Source organism: Melopsittacus undulatus, chromosome Z (assembly GCF_012275295.1).
Source record: "Melopsittacus undulatus isolate bMelUnd1 chromosome Z, bMelUnd1.mat.Z, whole genome shotgun sequence".
Lineage (NCBI taxonomy): Eukaryota > Metazoa > Chordata > Aves > Psittaciformes > Psittaculidae > Melopsittacus > Melopsittacus undulatus.
The window spans coordinates 90,958,182-90,983,931 of record NC_047557.1 but is presented as its reverse complement, the minus strand read 5'-3'; the positions used below and the strand labels follow the sequence as shown (position 1 = coordinate 90,983,931).

General features: G+C 37.8%; 1 protein-coding gene across 1 annotated transcript in view; it reads left to right on the top strand.

Moving 5' to 3' along the window:
* The window catches only part of LOC101880005 (neural-cadherin-like), a 57,569-nt gene that overhangs the window by 7,737 nt on the left and 24,082 nt on the right, over positions 1-25,750 (top strand). The window contains 17 exon segments of the mRNA XM_034073042.1: positions 2,449-2,646; positions 3,309-3,534; positions 4,954-5,155; positions 6,273-6,384; positions 7,677-7,926; positions 10,769-10,911; positions 13,029-13,201; positions 14,753-14,921; positions 15,663-15,833; positions 16,790-16,962; positions 18,026-18,193; positions 18,570-18,819; positions 18,917-19,044; positions 19,892-20,078; positions 20,828-20,971; positions 21,771-22,054; positions 22,581-24,195. Coding sequence (XP_033928933.1) covers positions 2,449-2,646; positions 3,309-3,534; positions 4,954-5,155; positions 6,273-6,384; positions 7,677-7,926; positions 10,769-10,911; positions 13,029-13,201; positions 14,753-14,921; positions 15,663-15,833; positions 16,790-16,962; positions 18,026-18,193; positions 18,570-18,819; positions 18,917-19,044; positions 19,892-20,078; positions 20,828-20,971; positions 21,771-22,054; positions 22,581-24,195 — 4,593 coding nt within the window.

Here is a 25,750-nt window from a genome sequence, read left to right as displayed (position 1 = left end):
GCAGTGGTGTGAGGCATGTTTAAGGTTCTTTTTCAGGAAACTGTTCGCTTCTGTGATTTACTGTTTGATAAATTAGAAGTTTGGTTTTGCTGTAGTGATCCATTTCTCACATGTGCTATCTTAAGCTAGTATTATATTCCCTGGAACATTAAATTCTGATTACAGAATATAGTTATACAGAAATCTATTTGGATTTAACAAGTTACTGTCAATACACTTTCTGTTGCCCTTTAGAGAAGAAGAAAAATTTATGCACTTGGGGTTACAGTTCTAAAATTCAGGTGAATTAATAGAGTTTTACCAGTTTAGGAAGAACTTCTGTGATTATCTTGGCTGATTCTCTATTAACAGAATTTTCTGGATAAAAACAGAAAGCACTCAAAGGTCATGATGGGTTAAGTCTCAGTAAGAAACTTACATTTGCCTCTGTTAATCACAGCACCAAGGAGTTTTCTTTACCACAATCCACTTACTGGTTGTTTATAGGTTGCAGATTACGATTCAGTGTTCTAAATATGCCACTTGCCATCAGACAGGGGATCCAAAGTGTGAAAAGCTGAAGCTTGCCAGAAGCTGGTGTGAAAGATATATTAATACTTCTGTGGGAGTGAAGGGGTAAAGTCAGTAAATGTTCATCAAGCAAAAGTTGGAACAGGAATGCTTTTTGGAGAGGGATGTCAATTAAGGAAGTAGGGAGGGAAAACAGAGCTGATAGGTGGCACACCTTCCTGGGGATATATCCCTCCCTAGCAAGATAATACAAGATCAGACATTTTGGCAGCACTTTATGTTTAGAATCTTAAATACTAAGGTCTTTGTATTATTAGTTAGATTAAACCTGATCATTTTAGTTTAGTTCTTTGTATGGTGTTTCAGTTCCTGTAAAGCTATTTTGAAAATAAGTGTGTTTATGCATTTCATGTATAATAATAGTGAAATCAAGTATTAACACCATCAACTTTCAAAATTCTGACTTTACATCCATTATTAAACTTGTGGATAAATTGTGTTGTAAATATCAACAGCTGTTGTTACTCAGACCACATTCCCTTTCACTTCCCAGGCTTATTAGTTGGGGCATAGTGCCATGTCAGTGCAGTAGTACTCTTTCAGAGTCAGACAGGGTGTGCATACACCACTCTTCTGGAGTTAAAGGCATTCAAGATGGCCTGCAGGAGCACTTAAGTTGGCTTCTGTAGCAAAAGTTTTTACAAGTTACACCTGGAGCCAAGCTGGCCTAAGTTCATAGAATCCCAGACTGGGTTGGGTTGGAAGGGACCTTAAAGCTCATCCAGTTCCAACCCCCTGCCATGAACAGGGACACTTTCCACTAGACCAGGTTGCTCCAAGCCCCTGTGTCCAGCCTGGCCTTGAACACTGCCAGGGATGGGGCAGCCACAGCTTCTCTGGACAACCTGTGCCAGTGCCTCAGTACCCTCATTATAAAGAATTTCTTCCTAATGTCTCATCTCAGTCTCCCCTCTGTCAGTTTAAAATTATTCCCGTTTATCCTGTCACTACAGGCCCTTGTAAAGAGCCCCTCTCCAGCTTTCTTGTTGGCCCCGTTAGGCACTGGGAGCTGCTCTAAGGTCTCCCTGGCTCTTCTTCAGGCTGAACAAACCCAGTACTCTCAGCCTGTTACATTTATACTGTGCTCCCTGATGTTGCTGATAATACTTATCAGTTACAAAAAATACCACCTTTGTCTCAGTGTTGTATTACCCCAGCTAAGTTGCTTCAAAATGTAAGCTAGCTCTATGTGATTGAAGGAAGCATTTTTATTTCATTTCAGTTGAAAAAAAGGAGAAAATGGCTTTCTGTCTTCTGTATCACTTTGCTTCCTTAGGAATGTGAAGAGTTTATTCCTATCTTTTATCTTGTTGCTTCAATCAGGATGTTTTCACTCTTTTTCCTCCTTTATCAGGAATGCTTACCTCCATTCCTGGAGATTTCGGAGCAGTTTCTTCAGTCCGACATTTTTCCTTTCTACCACCTCTTCAGTAATACCTGCCTCGTACTTACTACTTGTTTAGGAGCTTGGCTGTCTTCAGTGGTTAATTTAATAATAACAGAGATGAAACAAACACTGTTCCCTCAATTTTAAAAGATCTTCTGTTGTCAATTTTTGGAGAATTTGAATAGTTCCTTTCTGTGGTGGTTTGTTTCTGGGGTTTTGTTTAGTTATTTATTTTTAATACCATTTAATCTTTAATACAAGTGAAAACCATATTAGGATTTCAGAAAACTTCCTAACCAGGAAAATCCCTGGTTAGGGTAGACTGGTTAGAATTTTTTGGCAACAAATATTTGATTTCCACAGTTCAGAGCTGCTGTAACCATTGCACAATATTGCAGACAATATACAGTCAGGACCCTATACGTGTTTCTGTTACTCCAAGTGTTGTTAAGTAGCTGCCTAAATACATCTTGTTTTTCTGTGACCTTTAGGAAAGGATTGGTACTTGGAGAATTTGTCACTTACTGTGATAGATGTAAATGACAACATACCCAACTGGGCTATGGAGCCCTTCCCGTTCCTGGCTGTGGTTTCCCCTGAAGCTGAGGGAGGTACTGAAGTATACAGACTGCTTGCTCTGGATGGAGATGAAGGGATCCATGGAGCTGTAGAATATTTTCTCTTGGAAGGTAAATTTTAACCCTCTCAGTCCCTGTGTATTAGGCTTCACTCTTGTGACTTCTTTGGGTTTTAGCCTCAGTTTCATTAGTGAGAAATCTTCCCTTCCTTGTTACAAGTCCAGTGTCAGTCCACCTGGAGCCAAGCTGGCCAAAAGGTTCATAGAATCACAAACTGGGTTGGAAGGAGCCTGTAAAAGGTTCATAAGCCTTCAGCTGTGTGTGTGAGAAAAATCAGCTTTTATTGAGGGCATGGACAGATTTGCCAGGTTTGAAGGGTGTTCTCCTTTTGAAATGGTGTTCCTGTCCAGGATATCACCTGGGGGGTGATGGGGGTTGGAGCAGTCAGGCCTCCTCAGGGCTTTGGCAAAGGGGTGACAATGGCAGCAGTGGTCAGCACTGCTCTGATAGACTGACTGCCTTGACAGTGCGTGGAGCATGGCTTGTTGGGTGGAGAGGGCTCATGTTCCTTCTCTAACAAATTTTTAAGGGACTGGGTTGTACCTTAGCTTTGCAAAGCTAACAGACCTATTAATAACTTGGCTCTTAAAAAAACTAATAGTTCAAACCTGTGTAAGCAGAAGGGGAGTAGCAATTGAAACCCTATTTGCCTCTTAGTTTTAATCAAATAAAACTATCTTGCTGACGACAACTTGTGGATTTGTTTCTTTTAGGTGGTGAAGACAGATTTGAAGTTGAGAAGGACACTGGCTGGATTAAAACAACGGGTTTGCCACTGATGAAGGACAAGGAGTATTTACTGACTGTACTAGCAGCAGATAAACTTGGAAGCAGAGGGTCTCCAGCCGCTGTTTCTGTAATTGCTGGATTTCGACCACCACAGTTCACTAACATATCATACTTTGTTTATATTCCTGAAAGTATGCCACAAGGAAAATCGTAAGTAACAGTTAAAACTAATGCAATGAGATTGTTTCCTAGTTTATTTTCTGTTTGGTCTCCCCAAAGTCTCAGTCTTATTTATGGATCATAAATAGATACTGTGAGTAGAAATTTATATATCGTAATAGAAATGATCAAGATGTAGCATCCTTGAATTCTCATATTTAAATTGGACCAATGACACAAAGACACAGGAAATTAGAGTTGCTGTCACACACTGGATTTCTGGATTTAGGATTTCACAGCTGTGGGCTGATTTAAGGCTGCTGCTGAGCAGAGGAGCATCACCAGATCTTCCTGTTCATTTGGTCTGCCATGAGTGCTAATGTGCTATCTGCAGGGGCAGGCTGATCCTGTGAAAGACCAAGCCAGGAAAAGAAAAAAAAGTTCTCAGTTGGGTTGTTAAATATGTTCACATCATGGCTTTTAGTGCTGTCGGGAGAGGAGAATGGCATGAACATGCAGACAGGGTTAGAGTTAGAAGGTTAGTTAGGGAGTTAGAAGGAGGGCTGAATAATTCCTGCCAGCAGGACCACATCAGCTGGTTGAAACTGAGGCAATATCATAGGAAAATACAGAAAAAGACTGAAGTGACATAATGACCAACAGCAACCATTTCCATTGTTTCAGTAGTGTTCCCAAGGGAAATGAGAAGACAGCAGCATGGAAATGTAATGGGGACAAAGGTGTTCAGACAGTTTTGTCTTTTGGATTGTAGTTGTCACTGGATTGTAGTTGTCAATGGTAGTTGTCTCACCTGGGAGACAATTCTTTTTCCTAAGAAACCTGCATGAAGGCAACAAACACTTAAGGAATTAGTATTCTGTCCTATTTTTTAATTACTTCTTTTACTTCACACTGCAAGTGTTTTTCACACTTGACTTAAAACATATTGGACTTTGGCAGAAAAAAAGTAGTGTGAGATGAGCTAAAAACATACGTCCTGTATAACCTGTAACAAGCACACTGTTAGTGACTGGCTTTTATCCTTTTGCAGTTACCTTATGAGGCTTTAGGGATGGTGTAACTGCAACACCAAACTTACTATGCCATTATTAGAATGAATCTGTCACATCTTGCTTTAGCTTTTTGTTTGCTGCCTGAAAACCATCATTGTCATAGTGGAAAGTTAGAACAGGGAAGTTCAGCTGCAGCAAAAATGCACTCCTGTGTTCCTGTATGTTAAATCCTCATTGTGTTCTGCTTCAAAGAATCGTATCTTTATCAGTTGAACCTCAAGATGATAGAACTACCGTGTAACTGGGTGATTGTGTTTGGTGTTTAGGTACGGCTGTCAGTGATCAGACCTGGAGGATTGCACCATCATTTCTGATATGGATAATTTTTGTCCTGTTTTTCAGTATGTTGTATTCTGTGCTTGAGTTCTTTTTTATTTTTTTATTTTCTTTAATACAGCTTTCTTACAGTCACTGCTGTGTCATATCAGAAGAAATCCCTGAGCTACAGTTTACTGACTAATCCCAGTGGTCTGTTCAGTATTGATCAGGCAACAGGAGATATCAGTTTAACTCAGAGTGTGGATTATGAGAGTGACCAACACCAGTACCTTCTTTTGGTCAGAGCACAAGAAAATGAGCAGTTCAGCAGTGCAGCAGAGGTAGGTGGTCACTTCTGGCAGTCTGTATGTATTACCACTTTCCTTCAGCCTTTCCAGATTTCTGTACAGATTCACTAGGGGCTCCTGTTGCCCCAGTTCATGCTGTCTATTCTGTTGTCCATTTTAAAAGTCTCTTCGTCTATAAGAAGATGTTGATTCCAGTTTAAAACAAAGGCAGAACAGAAAATGATTTGTTTCTGATGAAGAGCACAGAGAAAGTAATAAAAGCTCACATATATTAAAAGATGATGATTTATGGTGTTCTGGAAAGCTGTTTGACAGCAAAAACATTTATAAAGTGTAGTAAGTAATGTTTGAGTTCCAGGATTCACAGAGCTGGGAAATGCATGCAATGTAACAGTTTGTTCCTGCTGCAGGAAATGAGATGTACACTACAGAGGAAACAGGGGGCAGGCTTATTAGGAACAAGTATGATGATACAGCAAGACACTGAAACAGTGTCTGTGTCAGTGTAACAGTGGCTGTAGCGCAGCAGAGTGGTCATTTTTCTTGACCAGTTTATGTATTGCAGGATGAAGAGTAGTGGAATATGACTTGAAAGAAGATTATTAAATGATTTTAGAAATACATTTAGCCTATACATAGTCTAACATGTGCCTGCTTTACACTGATACAACCTTAGCAGTTAAGAGACAGCAACTCTCTGTTTATAAGAATCTGTGTAAGAATTATATGTCTAATATATGCTGCTGTAACTAAATTCAGAACTTGGTCTTATAATGCTAAAATGTGATATGCTTGGTAGTAGAATCATTAATGTTAAAAATTACAGAGGTGTTAAGATAATGCAAAAAGGATGCTTGGAAAGCAGAAGGTCCATTTTCTTTTAAATTACTAACAGGAAATTATCAGTGGAGATGAAGGGTGGATGGAAAGTGTTGCTGCAAGGGACTGGGACTTGGCAACTAGAAGTATTTTGTAATCCAGTATTTCAACATTTGTTAGAGCAGTCTAAGAAAAATGGCTTATCCTATGTGCTACAGCTTCTGAAGATCTCAAGGATGTTTTCAGGAAGTTCTTCCATCTGATATTTGTAGAGCAACAAAGTTGTCTCAATTCACTTTGCTGTTTAACATTTCCTCTTCTCTCTATTAAGGTTTTGGTTGTAATCACAGATGTGAATGATTGTGCCCCTGAATTTCATCAGTCAATTTATAGCAAGGTTGGTGTTCCTGAAACAGTTACTATGACAACTGCACTTCTACAAGGTTAGTGCTTCTAAAACGATTTGTTATGTTCAGTATGAGTATTGACATTTTCCTCCCACTAATTAGACTTCAGTTCAGAAGGCAAAATTGCCTGCCCCAGCATGGGTAGTTGCAATTCTCTGAAGACAAATGGCACCACTTAGAATTGGGTCATGATTATTTACTGCTGCTACAGCCCAAATAATTTTGAGGGACAGATGGCAAAGGAAACAAATCTTTATGGGATTTTGAAGTAACAGGACTTCAGTTGGGGTTAGTATTATAGCAGCAGGCTTATAATAGCAATCTTGCAACATTTCTTCTCTTGAAGGAAGAGAGTGATGTGTGATCAGAAGTTATGGACACATCACCTCACCTTCTCTAGCCTGTCTTAATTCAAGAGTCCTACATGAGCTTCCTGTAGGATATACTGCTTTTTTGCATTAAAAGCCTCTTGTGTGGTGTAACTGGTTTGTGGGAGGTTTTGTTTAGGTGCTTGAAGAAGATGACTTTGCTTCTTCCCAATGTAATGAGTAGCTTAAGCTTTAAATGATGATGCTTTGTAAATTAGGTAAACTTTGGCTTTGTGAGCTGCAAAAATCTTACGTTGAAAATGTTTATAAAGAAATGGGCAGATCCTAGCCATAAAATTTATGTCACCTAAGTGGTTCTACAACAGCCCTATATTAGTGTTCAACCCTTACACAACTTTTCTGTAAATCTTGAGGGGGTGTGTGAATTAAACTACAGGAAAATTGCTGTTCGCTAGTAAATAGGATTTTATAGTGTCTACTGTTCTACTTTGTGACTTATTCTTCAGTAATAGTAGTCTGTAAGTTACTGTTCTGGTAACTGCTCTCTTAGTATAGGGCTTTGTAGGTTACGGGTAGGATCTGACAAACACATAACACAAGGCAACTGAATAGTATATATAAATATTTCATATTAAATCACACAGGGTATGATCTGTTCGAGTGATCTTAATCAGCATTATAGATTAGGTGGACATGAGAATATATATCTCTGTGTGGGAATAAGTTCTTCATAGTACAGGGCTCTTTAATTCCAGCAAGGGCAAGATCTAGCAGCTGAATTCAACCAGGGACTTTATTTTTTTAAAACAACTTATTTTTCAGTAAGGGTTAGTTCAATAAGAAACACAGGGAATAGCATACTTGTATAAACTATGTCAAGCACCACATGCTGAGGCAAATGCTATTACTGTTTTATACTGCACAGTAATTCTCTTGTTATAGTACTTAACATTTCAGGTCACAAACTTTGATCTACACAATGTCTTTCTCTCTTAATAGTGACAGCCACTGACTGTGATTCAGAAGAGAATGCTGAATTGCTGTATTACACTTTGAGTCAAGACTTCAGCATTACTTCTCATGGTACCGTTTTTCCAGCAACCCGGTTAGACTATGAGCGACCTAACCATCTGTATGAGTTTATAATTATGGCTGTAGATAAAGGAGAAGAGCCAAAGACTGGGACAGCAACTGTTAGGATCCATGTTTCAAATGTGAATGATGAAGCACCTGAGTTTTCCCAGGCAATGTAAATATGTGTTCTTAAAAACTCTGTTATCTTTGTCTTTTACTGTTGCTTTATACGTTTTGGTCAAAAGGCTAGTCTTTACAAGATGGTAACTGGCTTCAGTTCAATCAAATCTAAGAGCTGGACTGGCAGATGTGGGTTGATCTGTTGACTCTTGAGACTCTCTTACTACCAGAAAAGAAAAAAAGTGTGGTTCTTAATTTTAAAGTTTAAGCATACTTTCAGTATACAGTAGGACTTATGTCTAAATAGAAGAAGTTGTATGTAGACAGTCTCTTTGAGCAGATCTTGCGTTTAAGTTTTTTTCCAATATGTACTGAAAGAGGTGCAGTATTTTCAGATTATACGTTTCATGGGGACTCCACCATCAGCAAAGGAAACAGTAGAAAAAGCAGGCAAGTCAGTGTTGTCTTAAGCCTTCATCCAGAGTATATGGTGGAATTTTGCCTTTTACTTATGCAATTTAAGCTTAGAGTCAACAGACTGCATCCCTGGTTTATAATTGTTAAAGAAAAACGTTTCAATGACAGAATCCTAAATGACCACTGAATTATAAAATTAGCAAATAAATGTCAGTGAGTGGAGTTCACTTGATTTCACTTAGTCCCGTGACCTAAAATCTACTTTTCCACTCCTCCGCTTTTTAAAGCATCAGCAAGCATTTTTTCTTCCTTTGTTAGGGCTCAGAAGTGTCTGGAGCAATGTCATAAGTACTATAAACTTGCATTCATGTTAGAGGTTTAGCAATGGAATTCCCAGTCAGCTTCTGCATCAGTCTTGTACTTATTAAAGCTAGAAGTTGCTCAGGACAAAATCCCAGCAGAGATTTCATTGGTGCTAAGCATGTGATTTAGGTAAACAAAACATCAAAGCTTTCTGACAGTCCTTGTGTGAAGAGAACCTCTGGCTTCAAAATCTTGTCCCTTCCTTTCTTCCCTGAACACTGCTTAGGAGATACATCTTGGAAAAATTGATCTTTTGTAAATTCTCACTGGATCTCTGTACATTTTCAAACACTAAGCCCAATTAAGTTTCTCACTCTCCAGATGATGCCTATTTTTCATTTATTTATATTTTTATTATTCAGGGTCATCAAATATTTGTTAGTTGTGGATCTCTTTATAATTTTTTAATCAGAAATGAGTGATAATATTAAAGATGCTGTAAACATTTCTTAAGCAATTGGAAGCAGAAAACAGTTTAAATGAAGCACTCTGCCAGCTCTTATGTTTAAGGAAGAACATGATTAAAATTAACATTATTTTAAATTACCAAACATTCACAAGAAGCTTTCTTGTTCCTTATGCAATAATGGCAGGGAAAATGTTGTACATATGTATAGATTTGCATTGGAATTGAATTCAGCTCCTGGAATTTGAATTATCTCAAGTTCTTGTTTAACCAGGTTAACCAGACTTTTGAATTTGCTTTGTCTTTCCCATTATGAAAAAACTCTTGAACCCAAAGGTGAAATATGGACAGAACGTAGTTGAAGTTTTCTGTGAAACAGGTTCATCATGAAGACTTGTAAATTAAGTCCTGTTGAGAGGCTGGTTTGCAATTACTGCAGTGATCTGTGGCAGGCTAATACAAATCAAGATGCTGCTGCTGTCCTTCTAGCCCTTTGTTTAAATAGATTTACAGTCCAGCATAAACTTGTGATTCCTTGCCGTGAGCTTTCTTTCATCATGGTTACTCTTCATCTCAGTTATGAAATGCTGAAGGCTACCACTGTGTTTCATTTTGTCAGTTTTTACTTTCTCCTTTTTAAGAGACCTCTTCTGATGACTTGAACTCTTCCATCCCTATATTTCATGTTCAAAACTATGAGAATTTCTGTTCAGTTGATTTCCAGATGCAGAATTAAGACAGTGTCCTGAGGGTTGTGACTGAATTAAATGAGAATAGTTTACTTCTCTTACTTCATTGCATATTAAATTGGGAGAAGAAAAATGCTGTTTCTGCAAAGGTTTTGATGAAAACACACATATCTAGACAACAAAAGCTAAGGGAGAGGTTTTCTGTGCATCCATTTTCTTCAAATTTTTTTATCCTCAGCATATGGAGAGTGGGTCCCCAAGCAGTCTGAACCCAGTGGCACATATGTGTTGTATCTGTATTGTTGGATACAGCCCACTGTAGTTCATTCTTATGGCTGAGCTTTGGCATATCTGTTGTGGACCAGTCTCTATTTTGCTTTAGTCTGGCCCGTCCTCAATCCAGTCAGATAAAATAATAAATATCTGGGACTTCATTAAGCAGGGGGCTTTTCTACTCTACTCTAGAGAGCTTAGGCTGATAATGCCTCTTAAAGAGCTTACGGTGTCAGTGATGTGTCTGGACTTGAGGATTTTGCAAAACTGGTGTTGCACACACATCCTTGAGATCTGATTCTCATCTTAGTCCTGCTGATGCAAAGAAGCATTTTGAGAATTTGTGTCAGAAGATGTGCTGTGATGAGCAATGCTTTAACTTGGCAAATGTTTGCTTTGATTCTGTGAATCAGGCAGCTCATTTTTTAAAAATTAAAATAAAAAAGCAAATTCTGCATTTAGCACAAATCTCGTTGCGAAGCTGAGTTTCAGAGCTTCAGTACGGCTGAATGTTTGCAATGGAAATCTGTGGGAGGTAACAACAGAAAGACATGGTTGGTTGGACAGATCATCAATACAAACATTTCACTGGTTAACAGAAGCATCCTATCAGTGTAATTGTATTAATAAATTACAAACCTCTGCAGTACCCTTTGCGCATGTAGTCAGTAGGTGGTGTAAAGCACTGTTCTGTACATATTATTTCCTGTCTAAATTAATAAGTATGTCATACTCATTTCTTTTAACAGCTACAGGAGTTTTGTTTCTGAAGATGCGGTCCCAAACACATTGATCGCTACAGTTAATGCCGTTGACCCTGATGGAGATGGTGTGACATACAATATTCTCTCTGAGAATCAAAAAGGAAACTTTGTTATTGACCCTAAGAAAGGTAATAATATATTAGCTCTTTTCTGTTGCAATTATAATGTTGATTCTGATCTGGTGCAGCTTGAATTTGGTCTTCATTTGGTGGCAGTTATAAAAGCTGAATAGCATATTCTATTTTTGAAGCTAATACCTAATTTTAAAAAGTTCAGGGAAAAGATACAGTTGCTCTAGACTCTCTTGTAATGTTAAAAAAATCATATTATTTTCATAAAAGCTTTGTATCTTATCTATCTTACTTGTTCATTTTTTGCTTTTGGTCAGTAATTTAGTAGAGAATATTATTCTAGGTAGCAAGTATTAATAGAGACTGTTATTGCTGGTAACAGTGTGGCATTCCACATGTCGAACAAGGATGGGATGTGAGTAGCTTTTAAACTAGGAAAGTAGTTTCAAAATTGCATTAGTCCCATGAGCGATATTATTTAGCCAAGAATACTGTATGCATGAGATAAAAAATGTGTGTGAAGAATGCTTCGTGGTTTAAGTAATTTGTTCTGAAATAGCAGATTTTACATCTTTTAAAATTTTTCTCAGCACGTGAATATTTTTAAAAACCCAAATGAAAAAATCACACAAAATCAGTGTCCTTATTAAAAGAAAAAAATAAAGAAATGCATAAACATATATTACATGAGCAGGTTGGCACATGCTTTTAAATTAGTAGGGTTTATTTGCTGGTGATTGCTTAAAAAAAACAGACAATGATGTTTTGAGATAGAAATAGTCCTTCAAATTGAAATCCCACTGAAGGATTGAAGTAACTTAATTAACTTAATTTAAACTACTTTATATGTAACCTGTTTTGAACTGCAATCAAAATCAGAACTTCTGTTTTTCAAAGCATAAGTGTTAAATATATAGGCAGGAGTAAGCTGCCCTATGTTATTCCTCCTTTATTTCATAGTGTTCACTTAGCAGGAGATGTTAATTTCAGTGCAGATCATGTTTCTGCACTATTCATGTTAGATTAAAAAATGTTCCCAAAAATACAATGGTTTTAAAAGTGTCTAATTACCATGGCAGTATAGTATATGTGATCCTCCTGAATATCTGTATTGTAAGTGCACAGTGAATCTTAATATTGTTTGAGAGCATCTCTTGGGGTTAGCTCCATAGTTTTAATATAATCACGTGTATGTACTTGTATACTTTTTTACCACTTAATTTTTATAGTCTTTAGAACTTAATTTTAGAAACATCGCAATTTTTTGGCTTTGTTGCTTAATAAACCAATAAAAGCTATACGGTGGCTTGTAGCATTTTCTTTTCAGAAATGATGTCAAGGGAATAGTCTGTACCCCCTTGCGGCAGAAATGCCAAGGTAAAGTGGAGATCTGTCAAACATAAGTGCTGCAGCTAAAACAAGACATTTGCAAGCAAATTGAGTGACATTGATGCTGTGACAATACTGTTGTAATGACAGTTGCTGTTATGCCTGATGAACAGAGGTGATTGATGGATGATGGAGCAAAATGATGACAGCTTGTTACTGCATGGTCCCAGATAGCTGTAGTCTCTTTTTCTTTTGTAGCAAATCTTTCATACATCTTTGTCTGACAGCACCTTTGTGTCTCACCCATCATTTGGGTGACTTGGGAGAACAGCAGAACACAGGTTTCTGAGAATATGCCTGTAGGGATAAATGTTGCTGTGCTTGTGCTGCAGGAAGGTAAACTTGAGCTAGTTTGTTTATATAAGCTGCAAGAGTAGACACGGTGCCACATGCCTCAGTAATGATACAGGAAGACAGGCAGACTCACTAATGGGGCAGACACAGGTAAAACATAAGTCTGGCACAGCGTTTTTCTGTATTTTTTTTTTGCTCCATTTTTTTTCTGCAGCAGGTACACAAAAGCTGATATGTGCAGGTCAGCTGAGTCGTAGCTGTCGTCTCATTTAGCTCTGTAGACAAACTTGCAAACATGGTGTGCTGTCTTAGTTATGTGTTCATATCAGGCTGCAGTAAAAATACCACGGTTAAATTGAACCATAGCAGCCTTATGGCTTATTGATGAATAGGCAAACAAGAGTGGTTTGTTGTGGTGCTTATTAGTGAGAATAACTGTAACTGGTTAATGCAGTAAAAAATTAAACCCCAACAAGCTATTGTTTTTACAGGGCTAGTGAAACTTCGTTCAAGTCCATTTCTGGAGCTGCAGGGAACAGAATATGTACTTAATGTTACAGCTACTGATGATAATGCCTCTGGAGGGCCCCATTCTCTTACAAGTACTGCCCAGGTTGTTGTGAAAATTGATGATGTCAACAATAACAAACCTGTCTTTCAGAAGGTAAATATATGAGGCTTATCATTTGTGTTAGACGGTGTTAAATGCTTAAGACTGTGTTGTTGCTACAAGTGATGCAGCAGCTGAGCTATTCAAGAAGTGGTCACTCTTTTGGTCACGTGGTCGCGTCTCTTCCATCCCTCTCCTAAGATATACAGGGTTTGTTCTCTTGTGGCAGAATTGCTCCAGTGAGCATTGTCTTTTCCTTGAACCATGTCTCATCTCTGTCATTTTAGAAGATGAAGTTGAGTGAATCATGTTTGGACCCATGTTCAGTGTGACATGTGAGGAGGAGTGGATAGGTATAGCTATATAGGTATAGGTATACCTGTGCAGTGGACTTGTTCCAGAATATTCCAAAACACCTCTCTAAATTACTGTCATGGCTTAAGCCCAGCTGTGGAGCTTGTTCACTCACATCCCCTACTTCCTCCCTCAGCTCCTGGAGGGATGGGAGGAGAATCGAAAGAATGTAACTCCCATGCGTTGAGATAAGTACAGTCCAGTAACTAAGGTATAACACAAATCACTACTGCTACCACCAATAATAATAATAATGATAAGGAAAATAATGAGGGGAGAGAATACAACCGCTCACCACCTGCTGACTGATACCCAGCCTGACCCCGGCAGTGATCTAGCCCTTCTGGGTAACTGCCCCAGTTTTTATACTGGGCATGACATGCTGGAAATACCTCTTTGCTTAGTTTGGGTCAGGTGTCCTGTCTCTGCTTCCTCCTGGCTTCCCCTCCTCCCTGGCAGAGCATGAGACTCAGAAAGTCCTTGGTAAGAGTAAACATTACTGAGCAATAACTAAAAACATTGGTGTTATCAGTGCTGTTCCCAGGCTGAAAGTCAAAAACACAGCACTATGCTAGCTACTAAGAAGATAAAAAATGACTGCTACTGCTGAACCTAGGACAATTACATAGACTTCTTTTGATGATTGTATGTCTGGAACTGATGAAAAAGAGAAGAATAAAAATGCGGTTTTATCTTAATTTGTTAAGTACTAAAAATAAATGCTTGCGTAAGTTTTCAGAATGCTGATTCATATTAAAGATCTGTTGTCTAAAAATTAAGTTGGATGCTGATGGACAGTGTTGCATATTTTGAAAAGGCAGTGACTATCAGTGTTACTCTTGGGAATTCTCAGTAATCTGTCCTCAGCAAAATTACTTTTTGTAGAAATCCCATTTTGAGCAGAGCCATTCTGGCTGGGCAAGTGTATACCCTCTTTTTTTTATAAGTTTTTTGCTGATATGGAGAATTATTTGCATTTGGAAATTAACTGTGCCTTTTTGTCCAAGTATTTTCATTACTTGGAGATGCTTACTGGCCTCATGTTGTGTGATACAACTGCAAAACAGGAACTGAAGTCTGTAAATTAGTCACAGTGTAGGTAAAACGTTAATATCAGTTCATATGGGTGAAAGTGTAGCTAAAACTTTTTTCCTTCTTCCCCTTCCCATATCTTTAAATCAAAGCATGGTAAAACATTGGTTTGGTTTTGGGTTTTTTTGTTTGTTTGTTTTTTTTCCTTCCTTCTTTCAGTGTCAGTATTACCAGGAAAATGCTTTTGTACTGGAAAACCAGCCTTCAGGGACAGTTGTACTGCAGGTTGAAGCTACTGATGCTGATGAAGGAGCCAATGGTCTAGTGAAATACAGCTTGGTGCAGAGAGGTGATGTCCTGCCAGCATTCAGTGTTCATCCTGACACAGGTAAAGCAACTAACAGAACTGATACCTGCATATAGGAACCACTTTCTTACACTAATGGAAAAAAACCCTTAATTAAAATCATACTTTGTGGGTTTTCATTTAGTTTTTGATAGCAGACAAAATAGAAACTGCATTATCTGCATGAACAGATATTCTGTATGAAACCAGAAGTGTCCTACATGTGCAGGACTGAACTAGAAGGATGTGGTTTTTTTTTAAATGTGGAAGTTCTGCTGTGTGAAATAATAACTTCTCTATTTTTTTGACTGGATTTAAAAGAACCACTGTATTTTAAGTGCACATTATATTGCAACATTGCTAAAGGCATAGAAATAATTTATCTAAATGACAGCAGTCTTACAAATAGAAAGAGACTAACACTTGGAAGGCCAAAACTAAACTCAGGCTCAACTTTTGGAGAATGAAAGACATGAAGCATGACTTTATCCTGTCCTTACTGCTCTTCAAAAGGAATATTTTGTTTATAATCTTATTCTCTTAGTTTGGTACTTGCCTCCATTTTCTAAATTTAAGTTCAATTGTGTGTAGATGTAAGTGTATATCAAGTTTGTATCTGCCTGAGCCACGACACTGTAAGCTGTTGAAAGAGTTAAACCTTGTGTTTGAATCCTTGAACCTGAAGCTCACATTATAGGTTGTGTTTCATTGGATGACGGACAAATAAGCATCCAAGTTCAGAATGCACAGTATTTTAACTACTGGTATTTAATGTGTTTTCAGGTGTTCTGACAACTGTTCAAGTATTTGATCGAGAAAAGCAAAGGGAATATCCTGTCACTGTGACAGCAACAGATCAGGCAACGGAGCCGCTCATTGGAATATGTCAGATAAATATTATCATCCTGGACCAAAATGACAATGATCCGAGATTTGAAAGCACCCATTATGAATGTAATTGAGAATCATTGGATAGCATTTCAGTGCCCTGAGTGTGAGCTTACCTGATGTGTTGTCTTTCCTGGCAGTAGATCCCATGTCCAACTAGGTGATTGCAACCAGGGATGCACCCACCTTGATTGTAACTCTGTAATATGCAGTGTAACAAGCACAGTCTTGACTCCTGAGTGTCATTATGGAAAAATTCCTTGTAACAATAGCCATGTCAGTACCTTTCCTTACCTGAGTGTACTGAGTGTCTGTGGTACTACATAGAGATGTGGAAGTTGCAGTGAGAACATGAGTGTGCAGCGCTGAGCAGTAACTGTATCCTTTGTTTTCTGATTTATAGATTTTTGTAATAACTTTTGATTACATACCTTTTCCATTTGAATTTTGTAATTCTTCATTATTTGTTGTTTTACCTTGCTTCTTGGTTCCTCAAAAACTCCCTTCCTGTTTATGGATGAACACCCAGAGGCATGTATAATATTCATAAACAAATGAGGACTTATAATTCTCAGTTACTTATACTAACTGAAGGAAAAATGAGATTTGAATTATCAGTCTTCTCAGCTAGTATAACTAACTCGTTTATAGTTGTACTAAGTCCTAGAAAGTAGGACCTTTTCTTCTAGCTTTATGCAATAAATGAATATTCCATTTATGTATGTTTCATACAGAGCAAGTAGTGTCTTAGTAAAAATACAAGAACTAAAAAAAAGTAGTATCTTATAAGAAATAAGAATTTTAGTTATCAGTGTGGTAATAAGTTCAGATGTGATCCATAGCTCTGGAGTGACAGCAGCTCTTCAAAGTACTCAGTTGAATTCTTACTGCTGTTGTTCCACGGAATATAAAGTTATAGCTTCCATACATTAGTACTTTAGTATTTCTTCATTTCTTAGTAAGATATTCATGGTACTTCAGTGAATTAATGATCAGTTTGAAATATCCTTTCCTTACATTAGATTTCCTAAGAGAAGAGACAAGAGTTGGGACCAGCTTTCTTCGTGTTGCAGCCCATGATGATGACTACAGCTCCAATGCTGCCATTACATATTCAATAGCAAATGAAGAGCCAAATTATTTACAGGTCAATCCTACTACAGGCTGGGTGTTTGTGAACCAACCTATATCCCAGGTATGGTGCTTGCTTTACTTTTTAAGCTGTCTATTTCAATATTACATAGGACAGACTCAGGTTATGAGCTTGTGTTACCCCTTCACATTAAAGAATCAGTATGTTATGTTTAAATTAAATACGAGTCTAAGGCTTTTAGCTAATGAGCTCACTGACTGCAGATTGCATGTTAACAAGCCTTGCTTTCAGCTGGGAAAGTAGCACCTGACAGCATTGCTTCTGAGAACTTGTTCTTCCCATTTCGTTAGCTTTGGCATAGTAATACCAAGGACCTGAGGGCTGAGACCATAAGCAGGGGAGCAAGAACCTGGATATAGGACTTCACTGTGTTAACAGGCAATGAGTTAAGACAGGAACCTGACTCTGAAAGAGTGTTAAACTTTGCTTCTGATACAGAGTCCCAACTTGATTCATGTTAGTCATGGTGAACTAAGCTGTCCCTTGGAAAGGTTGAAGGCATAATGAATGCAATTGTTGCATGTAGATGCCTAATATTTATCAATTTCATCAGTTTCTGAATACCTACATAAGCAGTTTGATACTTTCACAGTTGCAATTTGTGTTGAAATGAAAATATTGCTGTAGATGTCAATCTTTAAATAGGTAATAGATACTTTTAATGTAGAGATTTAACTCCTAAGTAATTGATACATAAAATTTTGGTGAAGGTGTGCCCTTTTAACGTATTTTCTTTATTGAATCCAAGAACCTTACAGACCTAATAAAAACTGTTGACAGATATGCATAAGGACTCAGGGGCTCCACAGAGTGCTTCTTTATTTGTTTTGTTGTCAACTTTGTGTGAAATTTGCTGAGGTTTACTGAGACAAAATTAGCAAAATTTTCCAGCAATCTTAAGTAAAGCAAAGAGCAGAATTTCCAGCAACCTTGCACCTACTTCATATTCTGAGTGTAGTATATTACAGTTGTGGATGATTTTGTACTGTGCAGATTTTTTAAAGTGTGCCTTTAATTTTATGTCATTATTTTGAAAAAACCCAAACCCAAACTCACTGGATTCCTGATCAAAACCCTCTGTAACGAAACCTTTTTTACTGTTCAGAGGTCATCTATAATTCAAGAGATTATTGCTACAGATGGAGGTAATAGGAGCAGTAAAGTTGACCTTGCAGTAACTATTACCAGTGCAAAAACCCAGCCTCCACAGTGGGAAAGAGACAGCTATGAAGTTGTTATTCCAGAGAACACGACACAAGATGCATCAATTTTGGTAAGGTTGGGACAGATTTGTTTGTCTGCCTATAGCTCCAAGGCTATAGAGTAACTTAATGCTGCTTATTTGTTTCTGTGTTACCTGAAGTCATTATTTGGCTTAAAGTACTTTGAGTTGTTCAGTTTGATTGCTTGGAATGAGTAATCAAAACAGCTTTATGAAGTAAGTCTAGAATACATATTTTTAAGACAAAAACATGAGCAACCAAACACATAATGACTGGTTGCCTTTGGCTGCAGCTGTCTGCAGCCTGGAGTTGTTCAGGCAGGGTTAAGGTTTGGTATCAGGAAATGCTTGTTTTTTTTTGGGAGAGCCAGTGCACAAAAGCTTTTTGGAATGTTTCTGTACTTACAAAACTTTCTGAATTGTGCAGACAATCAAAGCAACTTCTCCCATTGGTGATCCCCGTGTGACTTACAACTTAGAAGAGGGACTTGTTCCGGAGAGCAACATGCCGGTTCGCTTCTACCTGACTCCAAACAGACATGATGCTTCTGCTTCAATCCTGGTAGCTGAGGCACTAGATTATGAAACAACAAAGAGCTTTCTGCTGAGAGTTCGAGCACAGACTGTTGCTGCAGTTCCTCTGGCAGCGTTCACTACAATCTATATTAGTGTAACAGGTTTGTAAGCTGTGCAGTGATGTTATAGTAAAATCATAGTACTTCTGTTTCTTTGAAGTTTTATACTTCTCCTTATGCATTCTTTCTGATGTTTTAGATGTTAATGATAATGTCCCATTCTTCACTTCACCTATTTATGAAGCCTTGGTAACAGAAGGAGCTGGTCTGGGGACATTTGTTGTTCAGGTGTCTGCCGTTGACCTTGACCTTGGTCAGAATGGTGAGGTAAGCAAGTAGCGGTCTCCGTCTTCCGCGACAAAAGGTACAGAATAACTTCTATGTGAACAACAGCTAAATAGACTACAAGTCTTCAACCTAGAAAAGGGATGACTAATAGGGAAACATGAGATGAAATTAAGTCATTAGTAACATGTTTCTCTGTCTTGCCATGTGAAAAATGTGATTAAACCTAGTAGGCGTCAGACAAAACAAAATATATTCATGCCATCTGTAGTTCAGGTGGAAAACCTGCTGTAGAATGCTTTCATTCGGAAAGGTCTTCATAGACTTAAAATGTGATTGGATAAATTAATAGAAGAAAAAATGTGTTAAAAGCTTCTGTGAGTTGTAAATTATTGGGAGTAAAGAAAATTGAATCCTTATAAAATATGTAAAGTTAACACCAAAAGTAGATGTATCCATTACTGATTTTTAAAAATGGAAACAAGAATGCAAGCTGAAGACAAGAGCATAATATGATATAAATGAGACTAGAACATGGTCCATGATACTGAGCAAGTACGAATGCAGCTCACCTGTGGCTATTCTATTACTACGTGGGATTGTTAGCTGAGTTTGGATGCTGTTGTGCAAGCACTTTGCCAATGTGAACTTCTGAACTCGGGGACTGATTAGACAAGACAAATTTATTGCCTTTACAGATTGTCTGTCAGCATGCGAGGAAGTTAATTGACTTCAAACTTGGTTGCACAAACTGGCAGCTTTACCTGGCTTTCTTGGCCCAGATTAAGTTCTCAAACACAAGACTGTTCTTCCTCTCTTTAAGTACTTACTTGTCAACTCTCCAGCAAAAGGAAAGTATATATTAACAACTTTTTTTTTAATTCTTTAGATAACTTACTCGTTGTTACATGACAGTAGCAGAGACTACACATATTTTCACTTGGACTCACAGACAGGCTCAATATACACTGCCTCAGTGTTTGATAGAGAGAAAAAAGTGTCGTATCTTCTAGAAGTCAAGTCAGTAGATGGCTCTGAGTCAGCTCGACCTGGAAGACATGGGATGCCAAACTCTGGTAAGAGACAGATGTCTGTGACAGGCATGATTTTACCTGGATTCATCTCTGAAAACAGAAGCTTGAAATGCAAGATTAGATATTGATTGCCTTTTTTCAAGTGTACTTGTGAAAGAGCGTCCACTGTTGTAGTTTTAGGTTGGTTCTGGTTTTCTTTTTTTATTGTTTGTGCAACAGTTGTGTCGGAGCTGGAAGAGGTATTTTATATGATAAGCAAGCAAGTTTTTTGTTCTGGAATTAAAACTTCATAGATAGAGTTTACAGAGTATTTCCCAGCTGGTAAAGATGCACCCATTATCCTTCAGATATAGATCTTTGGATAGTAAAAGTGTTTCTCAAAGCACTGCATAAAATACTTCGTTCAGTCTAAAATGGTTATGAAGTATGAAGCAGGAAAGTTCAAGGTAGAAAATCCCATTTTAAGTTGATGGCTGTGCTTAAAGACAGACTTAAAATTCATCTTTTGTGGCTTCAGGACAAAAAGTTATTACTAAAAGCTGTACAATTGCCATATTTGGCATCAATTATTCACATATTATCTGTTTAAACATATTGGATGCGACATTCATTTGATATCCAAGTGCTTTTGAGTAATGTTGGTATATATATGGCCCACAACCCTAAGGGTTTGCTTCTGTGTTGTCTGCATATTCATCTTCATTTAGTGTGTGTCTGGACAGCTTAAGGAATTGTAGCTGACAGACATGGCACAGATGAGTATTTTAATCTCTTGTTTCTTGCCTCTCTAGACACTGCCTATGTGTGCATTTTTATCAGTGATGTGAATGATAACAAGCCTGTGTTCACTCAGAGTGTCTATGAAGTAAATGTGGATGAAGACCAGGATGTGGATTCAACTATCATTACAGTCAGTGCTACTGATGAAGATGAAGGTGAAGTATTGGAATTCACAATAGCTGTGTCTAAAATATTAATGAGTTAATTTCAGCACACCAAGACATAGTTAGTGGTGTTAGAAAGGAAAATGTCTTTTTCTCTCTAGATTTTTAAATTTCTTTAAGTGTGAACTGATTGGGCATGAGCATTAGTTCATAATGGAGCTGTGAGGCAGACGTCAAATAACTCTTATTTCGAGAGGCAATGCATTAATGTGGGATGATGGGGAATAATTTCTGTGCCAGCAAATAAAAATTTATAATAGATCATATAATTTTCTTACAAATGGGCACTAATAAAAATGTCCTGGTTAACTAGAACAAATCAGACTTTGTTTCAGTGGGATTCATTTGCTTTCTCTATAGACAGTATATTTGTATTCTCTTTCTTTTTTTCTTCGTACGCATTCTCATATTAGAGTCTACACTTCCTAGAATGAGTCCTGAATGGTTCTATGGTATGAAGTATTTTATGATAACTCACATGCTGGGTGTTAGCAAATAAGAATTTGTCTTTTTGGTCCCATAGCCTTGGCCAGTCATATTGATCCTTCAGTGAATTTGAGGGATCATAAGTAAAAGCAGAATTAATACTTCATTGCAAAGACACAAATTACAGTTGGACATACAGAATTGAAAATGCTGGTAAGTAATCTGACATAGCTGCATGTTTTAAAAGACCACAAAGCTGTAATACCAAAAATAAGTTCTTGTACGATTTGTACTTCCTCTTAACATCCCATGTTTCATCTGCTTCAAGAAATGTGTGTTTTCTGACACTGTTGGTAATTGACAGGAACAAATGCTAAACTGCGGTACCAGATCACATCTGGGAACACAGGAGGAGTCCTTGGTGTAAAATCAGAAACAGGAGCCATTTTTATTGCCCAGCCACTGGATTATGAAGAAACAAAAATGTATGAGATTCGCATGTTGGCCTCTGATGGGAAATGGGAAGACTATACAGTTATCATCATCAATGTCATGAATAAAAATGATGAGATTCCAGTATTCTCTATAAATGAATACTATGGAAGTATAATTGAGGAACTGGATGGATTACCAGTCTTTGTACTTCAGGTAGTACATAGAGAGAGAGATTATTTCAGTGAAAGAGCACAGATTACTAGGGTAAAATTACGTTAATAATCCAAACCAGATATATTAATGAAATTTAGTTACACTGAGGTGGTTTTTTTTTGTCAGTGGAAGAAGAGAAATGGACTTTTATGGAAAAATAATTACAAGGATATTAAGTAGAATAAGCAGGATCACTCAAAATCCTAAAAAATGATCTGAAAATGTAAATCATTAACTTTTTAAAGTAGCTAGCAGAATAGCATAGTCAAATCACCTCTAAAAATATGAAAAATAAAATATGATTTTAGTATTAGAATATCTACGTTCCTATTGTGGTACAAAGCACATTTACCTACCTGGTTGGTCCCTCAGCCACCTCTCATTTGCCAATCTTCTGGCATGCACATACTAATAACATATTACCTACTTTTGAATGGTCTCTCTCAGACTGTAGGAGCACATAGGATATAGTACGATATTTACGTATTTGATAATTTCCATGTCCTTGTTTTCAAAACTTTTGTAGGTTACGGCAAATGATCCCGATAGTGATGTGGATGAAGCAGATTTGAGATACTCATTGCATGGGCATGGAGCAGCTGATATTTTCACAATAGATGAGAGAACAGGCAGCATTTACTCCAACAAGATGCTGGATCGGGAAGAGAGAGCACTATGGAGATTTGTTGTATTGGCTACGGATGAAGGTGGAGAAGGACTTACAGGATTTGCTGATGTAATTATTAATGTGTGGGATATAAATGACAATGCGCCCATGTTCACATGCATGCCTGATGATTGCAATGGGAATGTCTTTGAAAATTCTCCTGCAGACACGTTAGTCATGGAAATGAGTGCTGTTGATTGTGATGATCCAAATGTAAGCCTTAATGCTGTGCTGACTTACAAGATAACAGAGAATGTAAGAAATGAGTTTGGTGCTGACATATTTAATATCAACCCCAATACTGGTATGATCTATGTAGCGGGGGGAATGCTAGACAGAGAAAGGACGGAAAATTATTTTCTTACTGTTGAAGCAAGAGATGGAGGAGGGCTAACAGGAACTGGCACTGCTACTGTCTGGATTGCAGACATCAATGATCACATACCTAAATTCACAAAAAAGGTGTGGCAGGCAGTAATTCCTGAAGACAGTGCCATTGACTCAGAAGTGGTGCAGGTGTGTGCTACAGATGCAGATTTTGGGGTAAATGCTGACTTAATATTCAGTATCATAAGGGGAGACCCAGATCAGAAGTTTTATGTTAGGAATGACAAAGAACAGCAGTGTGCCACTATTCGACTGAAAAAAAAATTGGATTTTGAGAATGCACATGAGAGGCAGTTTAATCTTACTATTGCGGTGGAAGATCTTGATTTTTCTAGTTTTGCAGTGTGCCTGATTGAAGTTGAAGACTCTAATGATCACAGCCCAGTTTTCCTTTCCCAGTTTATTCAGACAAGCCCTTTCTTTGAAAACATGCCTGTAGGTACTACAGTAACCACAGTGAGAGCTACAGACAAGGATTCTGGTTTGAATGGGAACATTATATATTCTATACAGTCAGATTCTGATCTTATGAGACAGTTTGCAGTTGACCAATATGGTCATTTGGTTGTGGCAAATACCCTAGACCGTGAAGTCATTCAAAAATACAGTTTAATTGTCCAAGCTTCAGATCAAGGGACACCTGCCCGCACTGGAAGTGTTACAGTTCTGATTAACTTGCTTGATGTTAATGACAATGGACCAAGATTTGAGGCACCATATATGCCTGTAGTTTGGGAAAATATACTGAAGCCTGAAATAGTGTCAATGAACCATACATCAAAACTGCTGCATGTGTTTGATCCAGACAGTGAGGAAAATGGGCCACCCTTCATGTTTTCATTACCACCAGATTATCAGAGTTCTTTGGATTTTTCTCTTACTGACAACAGAAATAACACGGCAACTGTAACTGCTTTGAGGTCCTTTGACAGAGAAAAGGAGAAGGTGTTTCATCTGCCAGTAGTTATAACAGATAGTGGGATTCCAGCTATGAGCTCTACAAACACCCTAACTATAACAATTGGTGATGAAAATGACAACTGCCATGAATCTGGCCATAAGGAAGTCTATGTGCACAGTTACAAAGGTAAGTACTATCTGGATATTATATCAGATGCATGAATATAGTACAATTTTAAACATTTCTCTCTTGCACTTCTAATTTTTTTTAAATGGTTTACATATGTCAAAACTGGAACTCCAGTTCTGTAAACTAATAAATCAAGTTGAATGAGTAAAGTATATGTGCAGACCCTGGTATGTAAAAGATCATCTCTCAGAAAACTGTTAGCTGCAGACAATATTTTGCACTTGCAGAAAAAGCAGTAGTTTTTAAACCAATAAAATCTGTTTTCCGGTCGTTGGTTTTCACCTACACAGAGGAGAAGTTTTTTGTGTGTGAACCCATGATTGGGGAAGCATCTGATGCTGAGAGATCTGGAGCTGAGAATGGCAGAACTGAAGCAACTTTAAGAAATAGAGGTTGATAGATGAGCCCTACTCAGAAATATCAGAGCAGTCCCACTGCCACTTTGGTAGCCACTCTGTGGCTGAGCAGGATAGAAGTCCTGAGGAAGGAGGTTTTGTGCTGTCAAGAAAGGATCCACGAGAAAGCTGGGTTGGTGCTTTTTTAACTAAAGAATAATCACTAGGATGCAGTAAGTGACTGCTTCCTGGAGCATGTAGTCTTTGGACTGAAAAAAAGATGCTGCTGCTGTTCTGGAATGGTGCACAGTACTGAGTTAATGAAATACTCACAGGAGAGCTGCTCTGTGATAGCAGCAGCAATACGGTGAGGTTTAAGGTTGTAGTGGGAAAGAGCAGAGGAAATACGTCCATTACATGAATGCTTTACAATTTCTCAGAGTAGGTAGAGGGTGAACATTTAGATAATATTTTCTAAAAATTGTCTTTCATTATTTTTTTCCTAAATTATTTGTAAAAGTTGACCTTCAATGTCCTGAATAATAGAACTTACTATGCATGGTTCATTACACATTTTCCCAAATACTCTGTCCCATATAGACTTGGCTGTATCTCGGTCATCATTGCATTAGCACAATTACTCATAAATATTAGAGAAGATTATCTATAGAAGGTATTGTTGCAGTGAGTTATTTTTGCTGAATTCAGTATACCTAAAAGAGAAAAAGATGTGACCAGTTCCTACTGTAGAAATGAGAGAATGAAGTTCCTAGGGTGAACTGGCTCCAGATTTGAGCCTTAAAACATTTCCCATGTTGCTGGATCTTGGCTGTGGAATTAAAAGGTCTCTTTCCCTGGAGCTGCTTCTTTTTTAGAACAGCAGCTTGGACGTTTCACTTAAGTGGCAGCCCACAGGGGTCTGAGTAAAGTGCCAAGACCTGTCATAGCTTGGTAGCTTCTTCCTTTCCTCTGTCCTGGCCTTCTCTCCCAGATGCACCTCATGAGATGCTCTCCTTCTTTTGCTGGATTCCACCTGTGTGACACTGGAAATAATAGAGTAGCAATGAAACATTTGGGTGTTAACTTCTGATGTGGTGATTTTTTTATTTTTCAAATTTTTTTTTCTGAGAATTATATATAGAGTTGTATTTATTTATCATTCTGTTGTTGTTTTGTGTTGTTCTCAGCTTTTCTTCTTTCATGTGACATCCAAGTGT